Source organism: Lottia gigantea (genome assembly GCF_000327385.1).
Source record: "Lottia gigantea unplaced genomic scaffold LOTGIsca_2, whole genome shotgun sequence".
Classification (NCBI taxonomy): Eukaryota; Metazoa; Mollusca; class Gastropoda; family Lottiidae; genus Lottia; species Lottia gigantea.
In genome coordinates, this window is record NW_008708400.1 from 3839772 (window position 1) to 3858918 (window position 19147).

The 19147-nt window shown below is 33.1% G+C and overlaps 3 protein-coding genes across 3 annotated transcripts; 1 reads left to right on the forward strand and 2 right to left on the reverse strand.

The window, feature by feature from the left end:
- Window positions 1-6238: 6238 nt before the first annotated feature.
- On the reverse strand, window positions 6239-8866 carry LOTGIDRAFT_104289 (hypothetical protein; the record flags this gene model as incomplete). Its single annotated transcript, XM_009053366.1, has 1 exon — window positions 6239-8866. One exon carries the CDS (start codon window positions 8864-8866, stop codon window positions 6239-6241), a length of 2628 nt encoding a protein of 875 aa, XP_009051614.1.
- Window positions 8867-9599: 733 nt separating this feature from the next.
- LOTGIDRAFT_152862 (hypothetical protein) lies at window positions 9600-13964 on the forward strand (the record flags this gene model as incomplete). The annotated part of the gene is made up of 4 exons (XM_009053367.1): window positions 9600-9645; window positions 10018-10155; window positions 10628-10770; window positions 11025-13964. The coding sequence occupies 4 exons, from the start codon at window positions 9600-9602 to the stop codon at window positions 13962-13964; spliced, it is 3267 nt and encodes a 1088-aa protein (XP_009051615.1).
- Window positions 13965-16874: 2910 nt separating this feature from the next.
- LOTGIDRAFT_152863 (hypothetical protein) lies at window positions 16875-19147 on the reverse strand (the record flags this gene model as incomplete). Its single annotated transcript, XM_009053368.1, has 3 exons — window positions 16875-17569; window positions 18166-18265; window positions 18827-19147. 3 exons carry the CDS (start codon window positions 19145-19147, stop codon window positions 16875-16877), a joined length of 1116 nt encoding a protein of 371 aa, XP_009051616.1.

Genomic DNA, 19147 nt, shown 5'->3' on the forward strand with positions numbered 1-19147 from the left:
TATCTATAGTATATTATATACTTATATAGTAAGTATAATCTTTAATTCATATTCAAAATTATTATAGCCACAAAAATCTTATGAGATCTGAATACGCTTGATTTTCTACTTACTTTTGGTCGGTCATCTTTTTTCTCTACCTCAACATATTCCATTTTATCTAATGTATCAAGACCACCAACTAATCTGAAGAAATAAAAATTTATAATAAGTAAGTAAAATGGTTTAACTCCCAACAGAAAGGCACATGTTTTCAAACATTGCCGCAATTTATTTTAAACTATTATTTAGGGGTAAAAGAAAGCCACCACAACAGAAATAGGTACTTACTTTCCAAAAACTGAATGTTTACCATCTAAATGTTTAGCAGATCTGTAAGTTATAAAACTGAAAAAAAGAAAAATTACATGTAAAACAAATTATTAGCAAAGCAATACCAGCTCAAAGGGAAATAACCCTTAAATCGTGGATTAAATAAATGCTTTCTGATCTGTTGTATTAATCACTTAGCAATCTGATGAATCATACTAAAAAAATTGTCTTTTTACTTGTTGAAATTTGAAAAATCAACTAGAAAACTAGATCACTTACAATTGTGATTTATTGGTATTAGGACCAGAGTTAGCCATACTCAACACACCTCTACCAGTATGAGTTAAATTAGGTTTAAATTCATCAGGAAATGTTCCACCCCAGGCTGACTCACCGCCTAAAATAGATTATAAATACATCAATATTCATCAATTCCTGGGAAAAGTACCGGAGGGACAAACTATTGTGGATTCTACATTTTTCAAAACCATTTTCATACATTTTTGATTATTTGTATGAAATTTAAATCTGCAGATTGGCTGAAAGAAGAAGTCCACAGAAACTTGCAAACAAAAAATGAATTCACTGCAAATGTATTGTATCTCAATTTTCATTACACTCACCTTTACCAGTACCTGTTGGATCACCACCTTGAATCTAAAATATCAATTTACAAAGATGTAAAAATTGTAGTTGAAAATTCAACAAATAGCATTTAGGTTTGCCTGTATAGTATTTGATGTTATTCTAAGCTACAAATATTAACACTTTTCATTTACGCTAAAGGTATCTAAAGATTTTTTTATCATCTCATAAAGCCTCAATATAAAATGTTGTATTAATGTATTTACAGGCCAATAAAAGCCTGGGGTTCTGATTATTAAATAAATAGACAGTTCCTTACCATGAAATTTCTAATAGATCTATGAAATATAGTATCATTATAATATCCTCTTGAGGCTAATAGCATGAAATTTTCACATGTTTTTGGGACCTGGAAGTCAAAATTGTGAAGTCATTAAAAGAATCTGATCAAATAACATTTCTATTTTCTAAAAAAAAATACATTTGGTAGTCATTTGGTTCTTAATGCATTTGATAGACAGATATGGCCCTATCCATTCCTTAGACATGATCTACAGATATGATATCTTCACTTAAGGATTCTTAAAGAAAATTCAGCTGGTAGTGAAAACAGTTGATTTTCCAATGCAAATACAGTTAGCAGCATATCTTACCATATCACAGAATAATTCTAAGTTTAGTGGACCAAAATTACTCATTATTCTCACATAACCTTTTTTCTTTACTCTCTCATATCTTAATATATCTTCATCAATAGCAGCTACAAATAACAACAGTTAGTATATTTCACATGTCTCAATAGTGTTGGTTCAGATCAGCTCAATGTATTTCATATCTTGATAGAGTGATGAAGATTTGTTTTCAGGTGCAAGTCTCCTAAAGACTACAGTCAAGTAAGTGAAAGCTTATGATGTCTTGTAAATATTTCTTAATCATTCTTCTGTTGCTAACTTTCTTTTCACAGTTATACTAGAGCTCATTGAAAAATTCAAATCAACAGTCAATGTAAAGCAACAAAAATCCAGCAGATTATATATAATGAAACCAAATGTAAGAATAGAAGTAAAAAGTTACCTGCTTCATGTTGTGTTTGAGGATCTACAGCTGTTGATGTGAAGGAGGCTGAGACAGCACCAGTTGAATAGGTAGCCTACAAGCAGAACCAATACATCAATATAAACTAGAATAGTAGTTAATATCAGTTGAATTGTTGACCTGATACAAATGTTTCTGAGAAATTAATCTTCATGTTGTCCTCTTATTAGTCCGCAATATTGAACATATTTTCACTTCTAAAGCTCAATTTTCAAAAATGCAAAGTGAGATGTCAAAAACCAAATGATTTTGCAAATCCAGAATAATTTACTGTAACCAAATAGGTGCTGCTAAATTCAGAGATTCAGAGATATCTTGATGTATGTAAAAATTAACATGATGATGTAAAGACAAATCAACACATCAAATTTAGCATTCCATCAATCTAACATGTTAATACTATAATACTATGATTCAAATATTGAACATTTCTAAGAAAAATGAAATAAAATTCTGATAACTTACTGCATTAAACTTGTCTATTTTCACTTTATTTTGTCTTACTTCCTACAAATAAAAAGTGATTTTATTTTATTAAGTAGTGTTCAATGGGGGAAATGATTATCTTTCATTTTGGGTGGCACAGTCAATCGTATCAAGTATGTATTTTAGCAGTGTTTAATATCACACAGACACACTGTGTAATACACAATATCTTCCATTTGTTTTTAGGGCAAATATTTTTACTTCAGAAAAAGTGTAAGTAAATTAAAAACAAGGTATAGTAAAAAGTACATACCAATATATTAGAAGGTTTATAATCTCTATCTAGTTCATCTAATACATCTTTAGCTTCATTATTAATAGATTTTAATTTATTACGTGGATCTTTTCTTTCTTCTTCTTCATCTTATATTCAAATATAAAACAACAATTTTGTCTTTCAGTTCAATATGTCATAGTACATGAAGACAAGCAAAGTCATGCTTAAAATGATGTACACCAATCCACCTCCTTAAACTTTTGTAAAGGTTGGAGCTTTGGGTTTTTATCTCATTTGAGTAACTAAATCATTTTGATATAAAAGTTATTTTTTACTTACCATCATCTGTAACTTTCAGATTCTTTTTTATATGATAAAAGTCAGCTATGTTAAATTTATCTAAATGTGTGGGGTCCTAGAAAATACAATATAGGATTAGGTAAAGACTAATCTCTAATAAAACATAACTGAACACAATTAACATTAATAACATAACATTAATATTAACTTTAATAAATAACTTAATCAAGCAATAAAAATGATGTTGTTTATCTTATTCATAAACAACTTTTTTATTCTTTAAAATACTTTTAATAAAAACTGAACATCATTGGATTATTAATAATGATAATATAGGAATGGAACTGATATCTTACCTGTATTGTGATAATATCTTGACGTGTAAATGGTTCATCTGTTATTAAATCCTTCATATTCTTCACTTTTAAATTTAATCTTTCTATAGCCTGAAATTACCACAATAACAAAATTAACATAACAGAACAGACTAAAGCTATTAACAAACAGAGATTATAGCTCTACTTCCCTGAGGTGAATAGAGATGTTTATTTGTTAGATAGAGGACTAAGATTTCCCTGCTTAAACTGTGATGTATAAAAATGAGTCTCTCTATGACTAAAAGTGACACCAATATTTCTACTTAGTAGTTTTCTATTTCAAAGGACAAGGACTTGCCTGCCAAAAAGAAATTCCCATGCATAATAACAAACATAAATGAATGAAATTATAATACAGACCTCTTGAGCGTAAACATTGCCAGTTGGTTTAATAGCTACTATATGTGTATTAGCATTAAATATTTTAAATGTAACAGGACAGTGGTATTTATCTGAAACACAATTACTATTTACTAACTATACATATTCATACATATCACTTGAGCAATATGTTGTTATAGTTAAATGAGCAAACTAAGATAAAAATAGTGGCAAAGAAATATAATTTGGTGTAATGAGCTACGGACTGGAATGAAGCTTCTAATATTTTAGAGGCTGAGATATAGTCCTTGGCAATTTTTTTTTCTTCAAAATAATTAAGGTAATTCTATCTTTACCCAAATGTTTGTGTAGCTGTGGTAATGATAAAATAAAATCATTAAGCTTCCATACAGCTTTATCTTTATAAACTATAAAATACAGCTTTATCTTTATAAACTATAAAATAAAGCTTTATCTTTATAAACTATAAAATACAGCTTTATCTTTATAAACTATAAAATACAGCTTTATCTTTATAAACTATAAAATACAGCTTTATCTTTATAAACTATAAAATAAAGCTGCATATTTAGAACTTACCATCAGAATTTTTATGAAATGTTAGTCTGATCAATTCTTTAAAACTCATTTTCTGAAATAATAATGATTATTTATAACATAGAATCTATTATACACCCCATACTTCAAACTTATCAAAATACAATTTCTGACAATTGTGTCATATATACAATGTTGGCTCAGACAGTAGCATTGTCCACTGGGGGATTACCAAAGTTAAAAACAACATTGAGAAAACTTCTGATACCATAGTCAGTACTCTTGAGAACCTGCTTCTGTCAACTATCTCTCCTTCCCCCTTTCAGATATCTGTAAAGAATGTGAAAATCTTACCTCTCCTGTGACAGGGCTTACACCATATTTTTTCAAAAATGGAACAATATTCCTAAAACACAAAAACAGATTTTCAAACAATGATAGGTAAGATACTTTCGAATATAATTATAAATTCAAATTTTATCTTGATAATCTTTAGATTATCATAAATTTCTTTAAAGAAAAAAGCAAAGCATTGAAAATTCAAAACTTACATCAAATCAAATATAATTCCTTCTTTAGTACAGAGAGGATTTTCAAAAGGCTGCATGGATAAACTGAAATCAAAATTACAAGATTTATAAAATATTAAAATAAAAAACTAATACTGAAATAAAAATCATAAAATCCGTATAATCATCAACAAAGTAAGAACATTTCACTTCATGACCAGATCATCTGAATTCAAAATGTTGTGTTATCTTAAAAATTTACCAGGAGTGATGAAATAATCCTATATGGTAGGAGGTTTGTACCTTACAAATCGATGAAATGAACTATCATAAATACACCTGCAAGATCCCAACTAAAAAATAATAGTTCCTACCCTAATATCAGTTAACACTTACCTGCAGCAAGAAAATGGCAGACGTCTAAATCTAGAATTTGCCCCTGTATTCTGTTTACCTTTATAACCACCCCACTCATTTTTCCACTCTGAATGTGTCAGATATCTGAAAACCAAAAAATATAACATTTTCATCATAGTAGTATTATTAGAATAGTGGAATATTTCAAATCATTATTAATTTGTGAGATTTACCATTGATAAAATTAACTGATTCTTTGAAAGCATTAAACGCATTAATTTTTTTAAATAAAAAAATAAGATTGTGACACTATCCATGAAAATCTTACCCTTCTGTATCTGATAGGGCTTATATAAGATAGGCAATGCAGGTGCATCAATGCCACAGAGGCTTGAAGTGGTTTAGCCTATATATATATATATATATATATATATATATATATCATAATATGCCCTAATCTTGAGTTATTCAATTTCCACTATATTGGGGGCTCCAATGGGCTATGTCATGCAGTGTGGGAATTTTAGCCAAGGCAGGCTAAATAATTCGAATGTGAACTGTGAGAACAGAGCTGAGGTATATTAACCATCTGAACAACAGGACACATGTTCCTCCTTTGAAATGCATCAGCAATCTTTTAGATGAAAGATGGTGCATTTGAAGATGTATTTCAAATGACTTTTCTTCCTTTTCTTTTTCTAGATTGCTTCTGAATATTTGAGTCTTATTTTAATCAGCTGCAAATGCATCAGAATCATAAATGTATATAGTCATGTAAATTTTTGTTAAATTAGCTGATAAAATAACTTATTCAGCCTCAACAAAGATAAGTTAATTGTGAATTAATTGAAAATAAAGAGTGACAACAACATGATTGGTCATTCATTTTCTATGTTTTGGCAGTATAACCTTATTCTATCAGTATTTTACTTACTACATGACTATACTCCATTAATTCGTCAAATCAAAAAATAATCACGATTCCAATTTAGAATACCGGTACAAAACTTTATTTACAATCAAAATCATTGATCAATTCAATATAAACTATTTAATAAAGACAAATGAAAAAATAGCACTTCATGATGTATGATCAAATTATTGTTATTACACAAGGTCAGTTATTTTCTTTTCTTAAAACCATAACCCTTTTTAAAAGGTTTTTCATTTTTCTTTAATTCAGCTGAAGCCTTTTCAGCTTCATCAACATTTGTGTGCAAAAACTCATAAAGACGATTGGCATGGTTACAGCTTCCCATGATTTCAGTTAATTTTTCTTCAGATAGACTAACCAATTCTGCTAAATCTTTTACTTTGTTCATAATGTATTTGAAATTCTTAGAGTTTACTCCTGGCATTTTGAGCAGAAAGTCTTGGGGACCATGACTATATCTATCAGAGATATCATCAGTGGTTTCTGATGCACTGACTGACATTGCTGCCACACTGTCTGGTTCCCCACGATTTTCTTTCAACTCATCAAAAAGTTCTGCAGTGGCATATGGACTTTGACACCACAAATTACGAAGCTTTGGAAAATGCATGGTTAACAGGGCTAATTGTGAACTAATGTCTTTCATTGAAACATCATTACTCAAGGCATATTTTCCTTGAAGAGAGAAAGATTTGTTAGCATCAAATTCAATCAAGAGGATTGGACGTTTGTAATATCGGCACATTGCAACACATTGATTATATAGACGACCATTTGATAAAGATCCAATCAAATCACTTATACTTTTGCGCTCTACACAAATGTCTGGAGTCAAAATATAATCACCCACTTCAAGTGTAACAGGTTCAATTTCAATTCCACGCCTGTGAATTAAAGATGGCAGCTCTGACCTAAATTCTCTCATATCCACAATAATTTTTCTATTTTTAGGTTCTCCTACTAATCCACCCTTTCGAGAGTTTGTTGTCTCATTAGCTGCCACCTGGTTTCTGGCTAAAGAAGGATCCTCATCAAGTTTTCCATCACATTGTTCTTCAATAACCATCTTTCCTTTCTGTTCAATCAGATGTTCAAAAGCTTCTTTTTCCTTTCTTAAAGTTGTCAGGTAGCATTGTTCTTCAACAGAGTTTTTATACATGAGAAAGTAAACTCTTAGTGGTACACCTGGTCTGGAAGCTCTGAAAACTTCCAGTTGTCTCACTAGCTGCATGTCAGCATCATACAAGATGACATATCTTGGTTGAATTTCCTGAAGCACTCGAGTCAAGCCATGTGGATCAGAGCAGCCATGCAAAGGATGTAGAATTGTCACAGGAGCAGAGATGACTCCATAGTAAGCATCTTGTGAAGAATGAGGTGTACTATCTGCTTCATTGTCTGGTTTCAAATCACCATCATTTTCTCTCTCCATATTAACCATCATTTGAGTCAATGTTAACTCATCTGACTCTGCCTTTTCCTTGGCATATGCAGTTTTCTTCTTAGGAAATTTGAACCTTTCTTGATCTGTTTGCTGTGCTCCTTTCAAAGCCATGAATTTATTATACAGTCTAAACAGAATTGATCTACCACCTTCACACAGATACTCTTTCAATTGGCTACATGTTCTATCATCTTCTGCACAAACAAGAACATTGGTAGGACCAGCAGATCTATCAGCATCTTTGTTTTCTTCTTCAATTTCCTTTAGCAGATCTGTTAATGCCTTCCATTTTGGACAGTCTTCTAAAAGTGGTTCGGGCTCCTTTTCTTTGTATTTATCATCAGATTTGAGCTTTTTCTTTTTGTCTTCAATTTCATACACTCTATCTCTAGCATGTACAAATAAACTGTCTGCAGCATCAAGAAATAACCAGCCAGTGTTTTGTCCAAATGTTTTTTCATTAGACCTTATGGAATGGACTAAACTGTAGAATGAAACACAGTCATACTGAGTGAGGAATTTCAAAAGCAGTCGTAAAGTTTTTAGGTCTGACACAAGCTGGCGAGTTTTTTGTCCTAAAGAGTTCCACACAGGATCTAACTGAAGTCTGATAGTTTTGTCAAAAGATTTTCCAAGGGCATTTTCAACAGTCACTTCTTCTGTGTCTACAGCAGTGGTGCATCTTTTCAGTTCCTTGATACAAGCATTAATCAGATCCAGTAACGCAGTTTGACACGCTGTCATAGACTGAGTCATGTGAAGATGAATTTCAACAACCTCAACTTGGTGTTTCTCTAAGCATGCCACAACACTTGCATGAAATCTTGGCCAAAGAAATAATTTCCTTACAAACAGGTTCTTCATCATTCTTTCAACATGACAGAAACCAGTTGTGAACGAATAAGGGCTATCAGAGAAGGCTTTGATAAATCCAGTTTTGTTCTTCTGACGATACAAACGTAAAATAAAGGCTTCTTGGCAGGATTCAATGATTTTATGTGCCTTATACACAAGTATTCCTGAAATTTGATCAACTGGAACTCTGTCTGTTAGTAAGTCAACCACTAGAATTCTTGACGTGACAAAGACAACACCACCTTGTAAATAAGTAGAATGACGTGTGTTCGCATTAATTTCATTAGTGATGACTTTAGGCAATGGTTTGATGCTAGCAGTTTCTAATTGTTCTAAAAAATATTCTTCATCTGATGAAGATGTATTTAGCACTAACACCAAATTTTCAGGATCTGAGCAGACTTTCAAAAAGTTTATAAAAATCCTCTGTATCCCAAGTCCCTGAGCAAGAATGGTTAGACCATCTTCTTGGAAAGCATCCAAAAATATCATATTTTCATATTCCAACAGCGCCATTATCAGTTATTGAATGTTGTCGAAAATGTTGAAGACATGACCAGATCTTTTTTTATTTCTATTGAATACTTTTGTTACGGTTAGAACTCATTTGGCAGTTGAGTAAGTTAGCATACCATAGGATGTATTGGCCTATATAAGCTTATTTCAACTCAATGACAATGTTACAGGTTTTTTAGGCTAAAATTAACAAAGCTTATTAATCAGTATAATCATGAAATTGTCTGTCTTTATATCTGACATTCTGAGTGTTCTTCGTTCATTTATTTAAAGGAATTACGCATGAAATACCAATGAACGGTCACCGATTCTTGGGAAATTCCACCGCCGTAAATGTAACTAGTGCCTAACAGTAGACTAGACATTAATTCTTACTACACTGGCACTGTTTAGTGTTTACCCAAAATGCTTAGCGTGATTATGTTAGAAAGGCAAAACCATTATTAACCCAACTCCTTGATTTTAAGATATTCAAGCATCTACATCTAAATACTTACAATTTGTCTTTTTGATGTTGCTTTTTACCCATTTTATGCCTTTTCAAGTCAAAAAATGCAAAAATTTGACAAACCGGAAGTGAAATAAATAAACAGGAAATTCAGACATTATAGTCCAGCACCAAATATTTTGCCTTCTTTGATTCGATGATAATCTCCAAAATGGATTGTCTGCCCTTGACCTTAATGAAAAAGATGAGAGCGTCCGGTTCTTGACTGAAGAAATAATTTTTAAAATGGATAATATTATTAATTTACAAAGAAAAGGGCTTTATTATGAAGGTATTCTATAAGACTTTTCATTCATGATGTTCTTTAATCTAATTTCAATTGCGAAAACTTCTGATTTGACATGTTTTGTAAATGTGAATATCGTCCAGCGACCAAGATTTAGTTTGCGAGCCCCAGATCAGCCTGCATATAAAGTAGCTTCCGGCAACTTTGACAGCTGTTTGTTTTTGCTATCGTGCTGTATGTTGTTGTTGCACTTCTTTAGTATATTTTGAAATTCTCATAACTGATATGCATAAATCGCTGTCAAATATAAAAAATTCAAAGACCAAGAAGTGTAGCTCATCTGGAATTGATTGATCATTATGGTAGGTGATGATTAATAGCAATTTATAAGTAACTATATTTAACGTTTGATTTTAGGCTATGTCGATGGTGAGAGAAACCTTAAGAAGTTTGAAGAAGATCTACGAATTGAGACAAATCAGAAGTTTTCAACATGTAGTCGCCATACAAGAGATGGACCATCTCTGGCCAAGAAACCCAGATATAAAGGAGAAGGTAAGGTAGCTTTGGTATTTAATATATTGAATTATATTTCAGTTCTATTTCAATTTTATTCGTAAAATTCATGTATGATGATAAATTATAGCATTTAACAGGATATTTTTGCTTTGTTGTGTACAACAATCCCAGTACAAACAACAGTTCTAGTGTCAGCTACCTTTGAACTCTTGGTTTGCCAGCAATTAATTAAATGCTGATTATGTGCATCTGTGAGATTGGGAATGCAAAATGTGCGATACCCTTTTGCCTTTTTTTCTGGTTGCATCATGTATTTGGGAATAATTTGATGGCTACAATGTGTCATTGACACCATAGGGGAATAACATTTATCATATGCTATGTAATAGCTTCAGCCAGGGAAAATACTTTTTATTCATAATATCTCCATGACTTTCAAGCTACAATGGTGACAGTCTAGTTATTCCTGTTTTGTTTAGAAGTACATTATTGCTGATATTTTCTTCAGGGAAACTACATTGGTCAAGTGAAATAGGAGGTATTCATATCCCATTTAGTGGGACACCATTTCGTCTGCACTCTGTTTACTACAAAGAATGTATGTTTGGTACAGACCATAGAAAACCAAAGGAAAAACCACCAGAGCCAGAGGTTAGAGATTTTGCCTATTTACTTTATTTGAGTTGGTAATGAAATGATCCAGAACAAACATAAAGTTGATGCACACAATGGCATTTGAAAAGGTTTTTTTGATTTGTTGCAATGAGAACACAAAATTGATTTTCTGTAGATAAAAGATGCGATATTTAGAAAAATAAAATTCATTGGTCTGGTTGCTGTCAAGTACAGCATTGACTAATGTTCCTTTTCTATATTGATGTTCATGGAATTATTTGATTTTGTAGGTGACAGATCCAAGTGGAAATAAGAAAACTCCAAAGAAAAGAGTAAGGCTCCAACCTTCATTAAAGAGGGGATGTCAAGCTTATCTGAGAATTCGAGAGATCAAGATGTTTCCAGAATATAAGTTACCAGCAGATATAGAAGGTATGAAAGGATGGCAGGTCAAAAAGTTAAAGAAAGAATGTTTGGAACGCCTGCGTGCTGATATGGAAAAGGGCTTACCCCTTTCAATGAGTAGATACTACATCACTTGTCCAGTTGCAGAAGCTCACAACCATCCATTAGATTCTATGGCTAATGCATTTGCTCAGCCAGTACATCCAAGTATCATAGCTAAGATTCAAGAACTGGTTCCTCAAGGAATTGACACTGTTAGAGATGTAAAGGTTCATCTGAGAGAGTATGTTAGAAATACAGTTTGTAAGCATGGTCCACAGCCTAGTGAATCTAATCAAGGCTACTTCCCTACCAATAAGAATATTAGAAATCACATTAATATTGCTTTGAGCCAACAGAAACAGAAGTTTGAAAGAGATCAAGAGTCACTGCAAGGTCAGATTGATCAGTGGAAGGAGGTTGATCCAGAAGCCAGTTTTTACTACAGACCAAACATAGAGAGGGGTGGTGGTGAAGGACAAAGACAAAGTTTGATATTTGTTGAGCAAATGGCGTGGCAGAAGAGACTAATCCAAAGATATGGTGAAGTGTGTCTATTATTTGCCAATTATAAAACCATGAAACCAGCATATCCCATATTCTTTCTGGTAGTGAAGACCAATGTCTCTTATTCTACAGTTGCAACATTTATTGTTAAAGATGAAACAATGAGTCATGTCCAGGAAGCCCTGAACATTATCAAATCATGGAACCCAAATTTTAATCCTACCTACTTAATGTGTGACATCAGTGATGCTCAGATTAATGCTTTGGAAGCTGTTTTTCCTACTTCGTTAGTGTATCTTTGTGATTCTCTGCGACAGAAGGCATGGGAGGTCTGGTTCAAAAAGCCAGAGAATGGAGTTCCGTCTTCAGACCAAAAAGCTTTGCTAACAATGCTTGAAAACATTGCTAATTCAACTACTGATGAAATATTTCAAAATACCATGTATAAATTGAAATCAAATGAAATCTGGCAACGTCACACAAAGGTTCAACAGTATATTACTTCAACATGGCTGCCACACCAAGTGAGATGGGTAAAATGTTACCGACATGGTCATTTCAACACAATTGTAAGTGTCAATCATGGCCGCCCAATAGTAACCTCTATTAAAAACTTCAAAGAGAACTATTTGTCTGACCATCTGGACAAAACATTTTCTGGTGTAGTAGGAATTGTCCAGAACTTCTTTCTGCCTGATACCTACCAGGAATATATTCGTGAGAATGTCAAATTAACTGCTGAATTTAAACCTTATGATAAAAAGATTCCAGAATTTTTACATGAAAGACCACATGAGTACATTCAACATGTCTTGAAAGGCCTGGAAGCTGCTAAAGGTGACTTTACAGTGTACAAAACAGATGCTGCTGGTGGCTTCCATGTTCGTTCAGTCACACAGAATGAAGGGGAGTTGTGGCATTATGTCAATTTTGCAATGCCATCATGTCAGTGTGTCGATTGGTTTTTAAGAAGATGGGTGTGTAAACATTTTTGTGCTATATTTATGTATTTCCCAAATGAATACAACCACAATCATTTACCAGAGACATATTTATTAAATCCATATATAATCATTGATAAACAAGCCATAGAACCACAGAAAATTGTCTATGATCAGTTTTCTATTCCTCCTTTACCTCCTCAACCAGATGTTCCTGTAGTTGAAGAAAAAGAAGATGCAACAAATTTTCAGGATAATGCTGATGGAGTAGAGGTAGAAGTTTCTGAAGCTTTACCTACCCTAGAGTCAGTTGCGGCTCAAAAACAAAATCCTGAAACTAGTACAACTGTAGAGGAACCAAATCTGAGAAGTAGGCGCACAAGGAAAACCAGACATGTAGTAAAACCTGTAGATAGTGGAGATGATGAAGAAGCAGAAGCTACTGTTCCGGCGACTTTAGAGGAACCTTTGTCTCCAAGAAGTGATCTGAAGAAAGTCAGAAGTGAATGTGTGACAGCTATAAGCGAAGCCAACACAGCTGCTTATTTATGTCATGATCTAGCAGCACTTAAGAAATCCACAGAACTGGCCAAAGAAATCTTTAGACTTCTACAAAGTGGTGAAAAATTTGACAGTGAATTTTTGTTTATTTCTCGGAAAAGGTTGAAGTGGAAGTTCAAGAAAACTCCATACAAATCCTACAAAAAGGCAAAAACTGATGATGGCAAGGCTAAGCTACCTAAAAAACCTAGAAAAAAGAAACCTAAAGCTGATGTTCCTGCTGCTGTAGGTTCAGCTGTTAGCACACAACCTGCACAGATTCATTTTAATGAACTTCAAAATATGACGGTCATGGATGAAAATGGTGAAAACTTAACGTTAATAAATGACACCACATTACATGTACCATCTACATCAATTCCTGATGTTTCCTCGGTACAAGTAGTACAAACATCTTTGCCTCAATCAACATTACCAATGGAGCACAATACAGCACATATACCACTAGCTTCCATGTCACACATGCAGCATGGAGCAGTTGTATCCATTCCAGGAGGCTCCCTCAATCATGTCCCTGTGTCTATGCCACCTGGACATGTCCATCATGGTTCTATCACAATACCAACTGGTCACATACCTACTGTATCCATGCAACAAGTGCCAATCACGATGCATCATGTTCCCGCACAAATGCATCAGGTGCCTGTTCAAATGCACCATGTACCATCATCAATGCATGAAATACATCAAACTGGAGCTATGCATATACCAATGTCTCACTGCACTGATGAGACTTCTTTAGCTGCTAGAGCATTGTCTGAAATTATAAATTCCTAGTCTTTTACATTTTTTATTTTTTCCCTCTTAACTTCATTACTTCATTCATTATTGGGCTATTTAAAGGGGTATTCTGCTTTAATTTCAACATGTAATGTAAACAGGGCTTATTATAATGTATAGTTATACCTTGACCTGGCGTCAAAGAAACCATTTTTAACATCAAATTTTAGAATTGCTGTATCGAAAATTACATAACGTGATTTTTGTGTGGACAGAGTGTTTCGAACTACTTTCAGAGGTACGTTTGTGAAATTGCTGCTGATTGGTTATTAAGAATTTTTGGTCCAATCAGAATTCATTTCTCATAATCAACTATCTGCTAGTACAGTAAAAATGGAGCCCGGGAAATTCAAAATACTTACATAACCGGTTGAGACTTTTATAGTTGTTTTTGACAACAAAGTAAGGGGCATCATCCATCTATATGTTGGCATGCAGTTTGAAGTATTTCACTCTTCAAACCACAGCAACGGATTGAAAAAAGCAGAATGTACCTTTAAATTCAAGACCAAAAGCTCCAACTTCTTTTGCATTTATTTATATATGGGCTTTTTTAAAAATTTTAACTTTGATTCTTGATAATGAATATAACAATGGATTGTGAACAGTCATATTTCATACGCAATTTTTTACCATTTCTTTATTTGAATAAATAATGTTTCTTTGACCTAAGGCATGTCTAATTGATTGTTAACATTATTTGGGTTTTATTTTGTTATGTTAAGGTATAGAGTTGAGACTAGAATGTCATATAATGTTAATGCTTGTTCAAGGTAAAATCCCAGAAAGAAAATTTACTGATTTCAATTAAAATCTCTAATTAGTGCACTATGGTAATGAAAATCACAGAAGAAATGTCCCCTTAAAGGCATTGTAAACAGGTTTTTGAATTTTTGGGGATACTGATAGCATCAATTTGCACCATTCCAATTTTCAATCAGATATCTGTGCTCTAAGTGACGTCACTAATCGCCAACATGCTTTATCACCTAAGACCCTTGGTCTGATTGACAATTGGAATGGTGAAAATAAATATTGTTGCCATAAATATCCCGATATACTCAAACGTTTTAGATAATCTGTTTACAATCCCTTTAACTTTATGTGTAAGAAAGAAATGCAAAAAAATATGTTTTGACAATGAAAATTGAAATTCATTTATTAAGTGGACTAATATGGACTTCAAAATTGAATATATTATTGTGAAGAGGAAATATACTTGAAAAATGAGCTCCCTTTTTAACTTTTACTTACTCTTATATTAAGAAATTATTACTGTTTGGTGCAGAATTGTATAATTTCATATACAAGTTATACATTATTTAGATTATTAAAGATTGTTTATTTTTAAAATATAACGAAAACCAGATCTATCTGGAAAGTGGTCAAAAAGTGAAGCATTGTCATTTTTAGATTAATGAAGTGACAGAACTTTTCATCAATTTATTCGGATGGATATGTTTGTTAAAATGATATTTGAAGTACATATACAGGTTTTGGGGTAATTTTATAAAATGAATGATGATAAATCAGAATTTTGTGTTTGGAAGCAATCGTCTGACGCAGAAATGTGTGACGTCTGAAATAAAAGTTAAAAGATAAACAGATGTCCCGTGTGTTTTATAGGCTGTCACTTTAAAGATCCCTTGACAGATTGAAATCGAGAAAACAAGCTGATGTGGCCAACTCGGCAAAATTTGTCCCTTGCATGGCGTTGCCCGTCTTGATTAGCCGATAAGGAGCCGCAATGGCTCAGTGAGTTATGAGTTAGACACTAATTGCTCGCTAACCTGAAGGTCCAGGGTTCAATCCCCGGCATAGGTCAAAATAACACCGTCGGATTTTTCAACCCGATTTCCCCCTGTCAGTGATGCAGGTAAGAGGGAATGACATGGAAAAAGCGTCTAAATGTTCGGATGGAACAATAAACCGAGGCCCCGTATGCAACAGGCTGTGCTTGTTAAAGATCCTTCGACAGTTGGAAATCGAAAAAGAGCAAGCTAATGCCGCTGTCCAGGAAAAATTTCCCTCAATGCACCCTGCTGTCGTCATTAGACAACATGGTGCAGAAAAGTAGGACGTAAACCTCCATTCATTTCGTTCCTTAGATTTTCCCTGCAATTTTGTCTGATTCAATTTTATGCTTGATTGCAAAGCGCCTCAATACCCCAAAATATGTCAAAATTACTCCCCCACCCCCCTTTAGGAAACCCCACAGCTGCTTATTCAATGTTTGATGCCTTTTTTAACAGGGTATTATTGTCATTGTACATTGTATTACGTCATTGGTTGAGCCAATGAAATTCATGTCTTTTGATTGGCTGATATTTTCAATGACAATAAGTCTGATATAAGATGGCGACCATCTTTTAAATAGTTCTTCGCTTAAATATTTTAACGTAGATAAGAGACAACAATTAGTGGTTTAGTCAGTCGTATAATAGGATGGTATGGAGATGACCTCATTACATACAAGAAAATTGTCAGAGTTTGGAGAAAAAAAACATCAAAGAAGAAGAATATTTCAACGCGACCAAATTGGTTGCGCTATTTCAAAATATTCATAGATGGTCTTCTGACCCTCTGCCGACGGCATTGAGAGACAGGATGTTGCTGTCTTATAAGTATGTTTATCAAACATAAATGAAGGATTATTTTATTATGTGACTGGTATCAGAAGTCTAGAAAAACCTCATGTTACTTTAGCAACCGTACGATGAGTATTCACATGTTTCTTTAACAACCGTACGATGATTATTCACATGTTTCTTTAGCAACGGTACGATGATTATTTATATCTATAACTGATCATTATCAACATTATTATGTTGCTAAGGGAACATGAGAAGGCCCTCTCTGTTGCCTCATCCGCCATTGCTTCTCAAAATGGGATATTTCATTATGTTATCAATCAGATAATACTAAATCAACCATTCGAACAGTGCCATTAAAAACTGATCCAGTGGATATATCCTTTACTTCACTGGTACAACCTTCACATTGATTCCAAAAATAACCTGTAGGGTTAGCAGGGGCACATTCGAATTGGAATTCATTTGGTGTAAAATCCCTTGTAAATGTACCAGCGTTGTTATACCACCATCCTCCACCGTACTTCATCGCACAATTTATTGCCATTTGGTCATTATCACGGTCATAGGTACTAAATCGTGAATTGTTAAGAGTTCTTAACAGTTCACCCAAATAGTTACCAACATATCGTGTTCCAGAATACCCCATTAAAAACTCTGTATTCTCCCCATCTACCTTAAAACCGGTGAAAGTTGTTTTTAAATATTCTTCCTGTTCTTCGCCAGGATTGACAATTCTGGCACTAACATCCAACTTATTTTGAGATTTTTGTGTAGTTAAAATATGCATGAGTTCAAGACCCAACCAAAAATTTTCTTCACCATAGAAGCCATCTCGGTATTCAGCCCAAGAACGTTTAAAAGTGAAGTTAACATCCTTATTTATGTGTTGGTGCATAACAACAGTTCTTCCCCCAAAACAAGTCAAGTTTATTGGTGGCTTGTTTGGTAGAAGATTGACAGAATATAAACCACGATCTCGTATCCCTCTGTTGTTTAAATCCTGACAATCTGAAAAATAGATATATTAGTAGATTCAAATTGATATTGTATAGTCAAATTGATGAAAAAAAACCCAACTTCAACTTGTCGGAGATATCATCGATCAACTTCACAATGTCAAGCTATCACAAACTTGACAACGATATGCATACCAATTTTTCTAGTGCTCACAGGTTTCTGATTTTGTCAAAACATCCGCCTGATCGACCAAAAATATAATCGGGTCCAAAACAATCCTTGGTGAATTGGAGGTATTGTCATATCACAATCTGACAATCGGACACGATAATTTTCTCTAATCTTATACACTGTGGTAGTAAATGTTTGCGCTGTTGCATTTTAGATGCAGAACAAGATAGCCTATACTTTTAAAACGTTATCATCAAAAGATACCCGCTATATTTGTCCAAATTTTGTCCAAATTTATTTCCATTTGCCAATGAAACAAAATATATTCTGGGAAACCATTTTGGTAGTATATGCTATGCATTGATGAATTATTGATTAACTTTAATTTATATAACGCACCTGCAAAATGAAATAAATGATAAAAATCTGAAAGTCAACTGGGCAAAGTGGTTGATTTAATATTTGGTTGATCTTACCTGTTGCCAATTCTGTACAAGATATTCCAAAATATCCAGCTATGCAGTCACAACTTAATTTATCTTCAGTTAGACTTCCTCCGTTCTCACATTTATATGGCTGATTAATATAACAGAATTACAAAAATATTTTTCGGTGCACAAAACATAGATATAATCTATTGCAATTGCATCATAATGCTTTCGTGTTTGTAAAGGTATTATAACACGCTCGTGATAAATTACACATTTACTGAAATATGCTATTTAATTACACTTGATCAACCTACATTTGTTTTAAATGGGATGATTACTGGCGGCCTACCAATAAGCAAACATTTTGATCTAGTTTTGGTGTTTGGCTCGATATTTTGAGTTCCTATACATTTACTTTCAGAATAAGTTGAATGCACAATACTCCATAATTTGGCGTTTAATTTGCTAAAATTAGTACACCTAACACAAAAATAGCGACGTTAAGATAAGATTTTGGTGTATAATTTTCATATATTTGAGCAAAATTATTTGCAACTTACTTAAAAAAAAAAACCCGATTGCGTTATATTGTTACTCGAAATTTATATAATCTGCTTTTGAAAGTACAATCTCATAAATTCATCTCCAATTTTATTTAATTCTTGTTAATTACACCATTTTGAATTTTAAAAAATAAAATAATTACCTTAAATAAATATTTATTTACTCCAAAATCCACTTCCACGGAGCCTTCACAACTTGATGCAATCTCTTCATATAAATAGCAAGTTTTCTGACCAGTTTGAGAATCTTTGTGAAATACCAATGACTTGGCAGTGGATTCTTTTTCAGCTTGAAGAACACAGTTGTAAATAGTATTAACAGTCATGTTTACAAAACTTGTATTATATCCCGGGAAGAAATTTGGACAGTCGACCATCATGAACCATTGGTTACCACACTCTAAACTCAAGATAAATCCAGTTAAATGTGTCAACATCATTACCAATATTGAACATATCGCCAT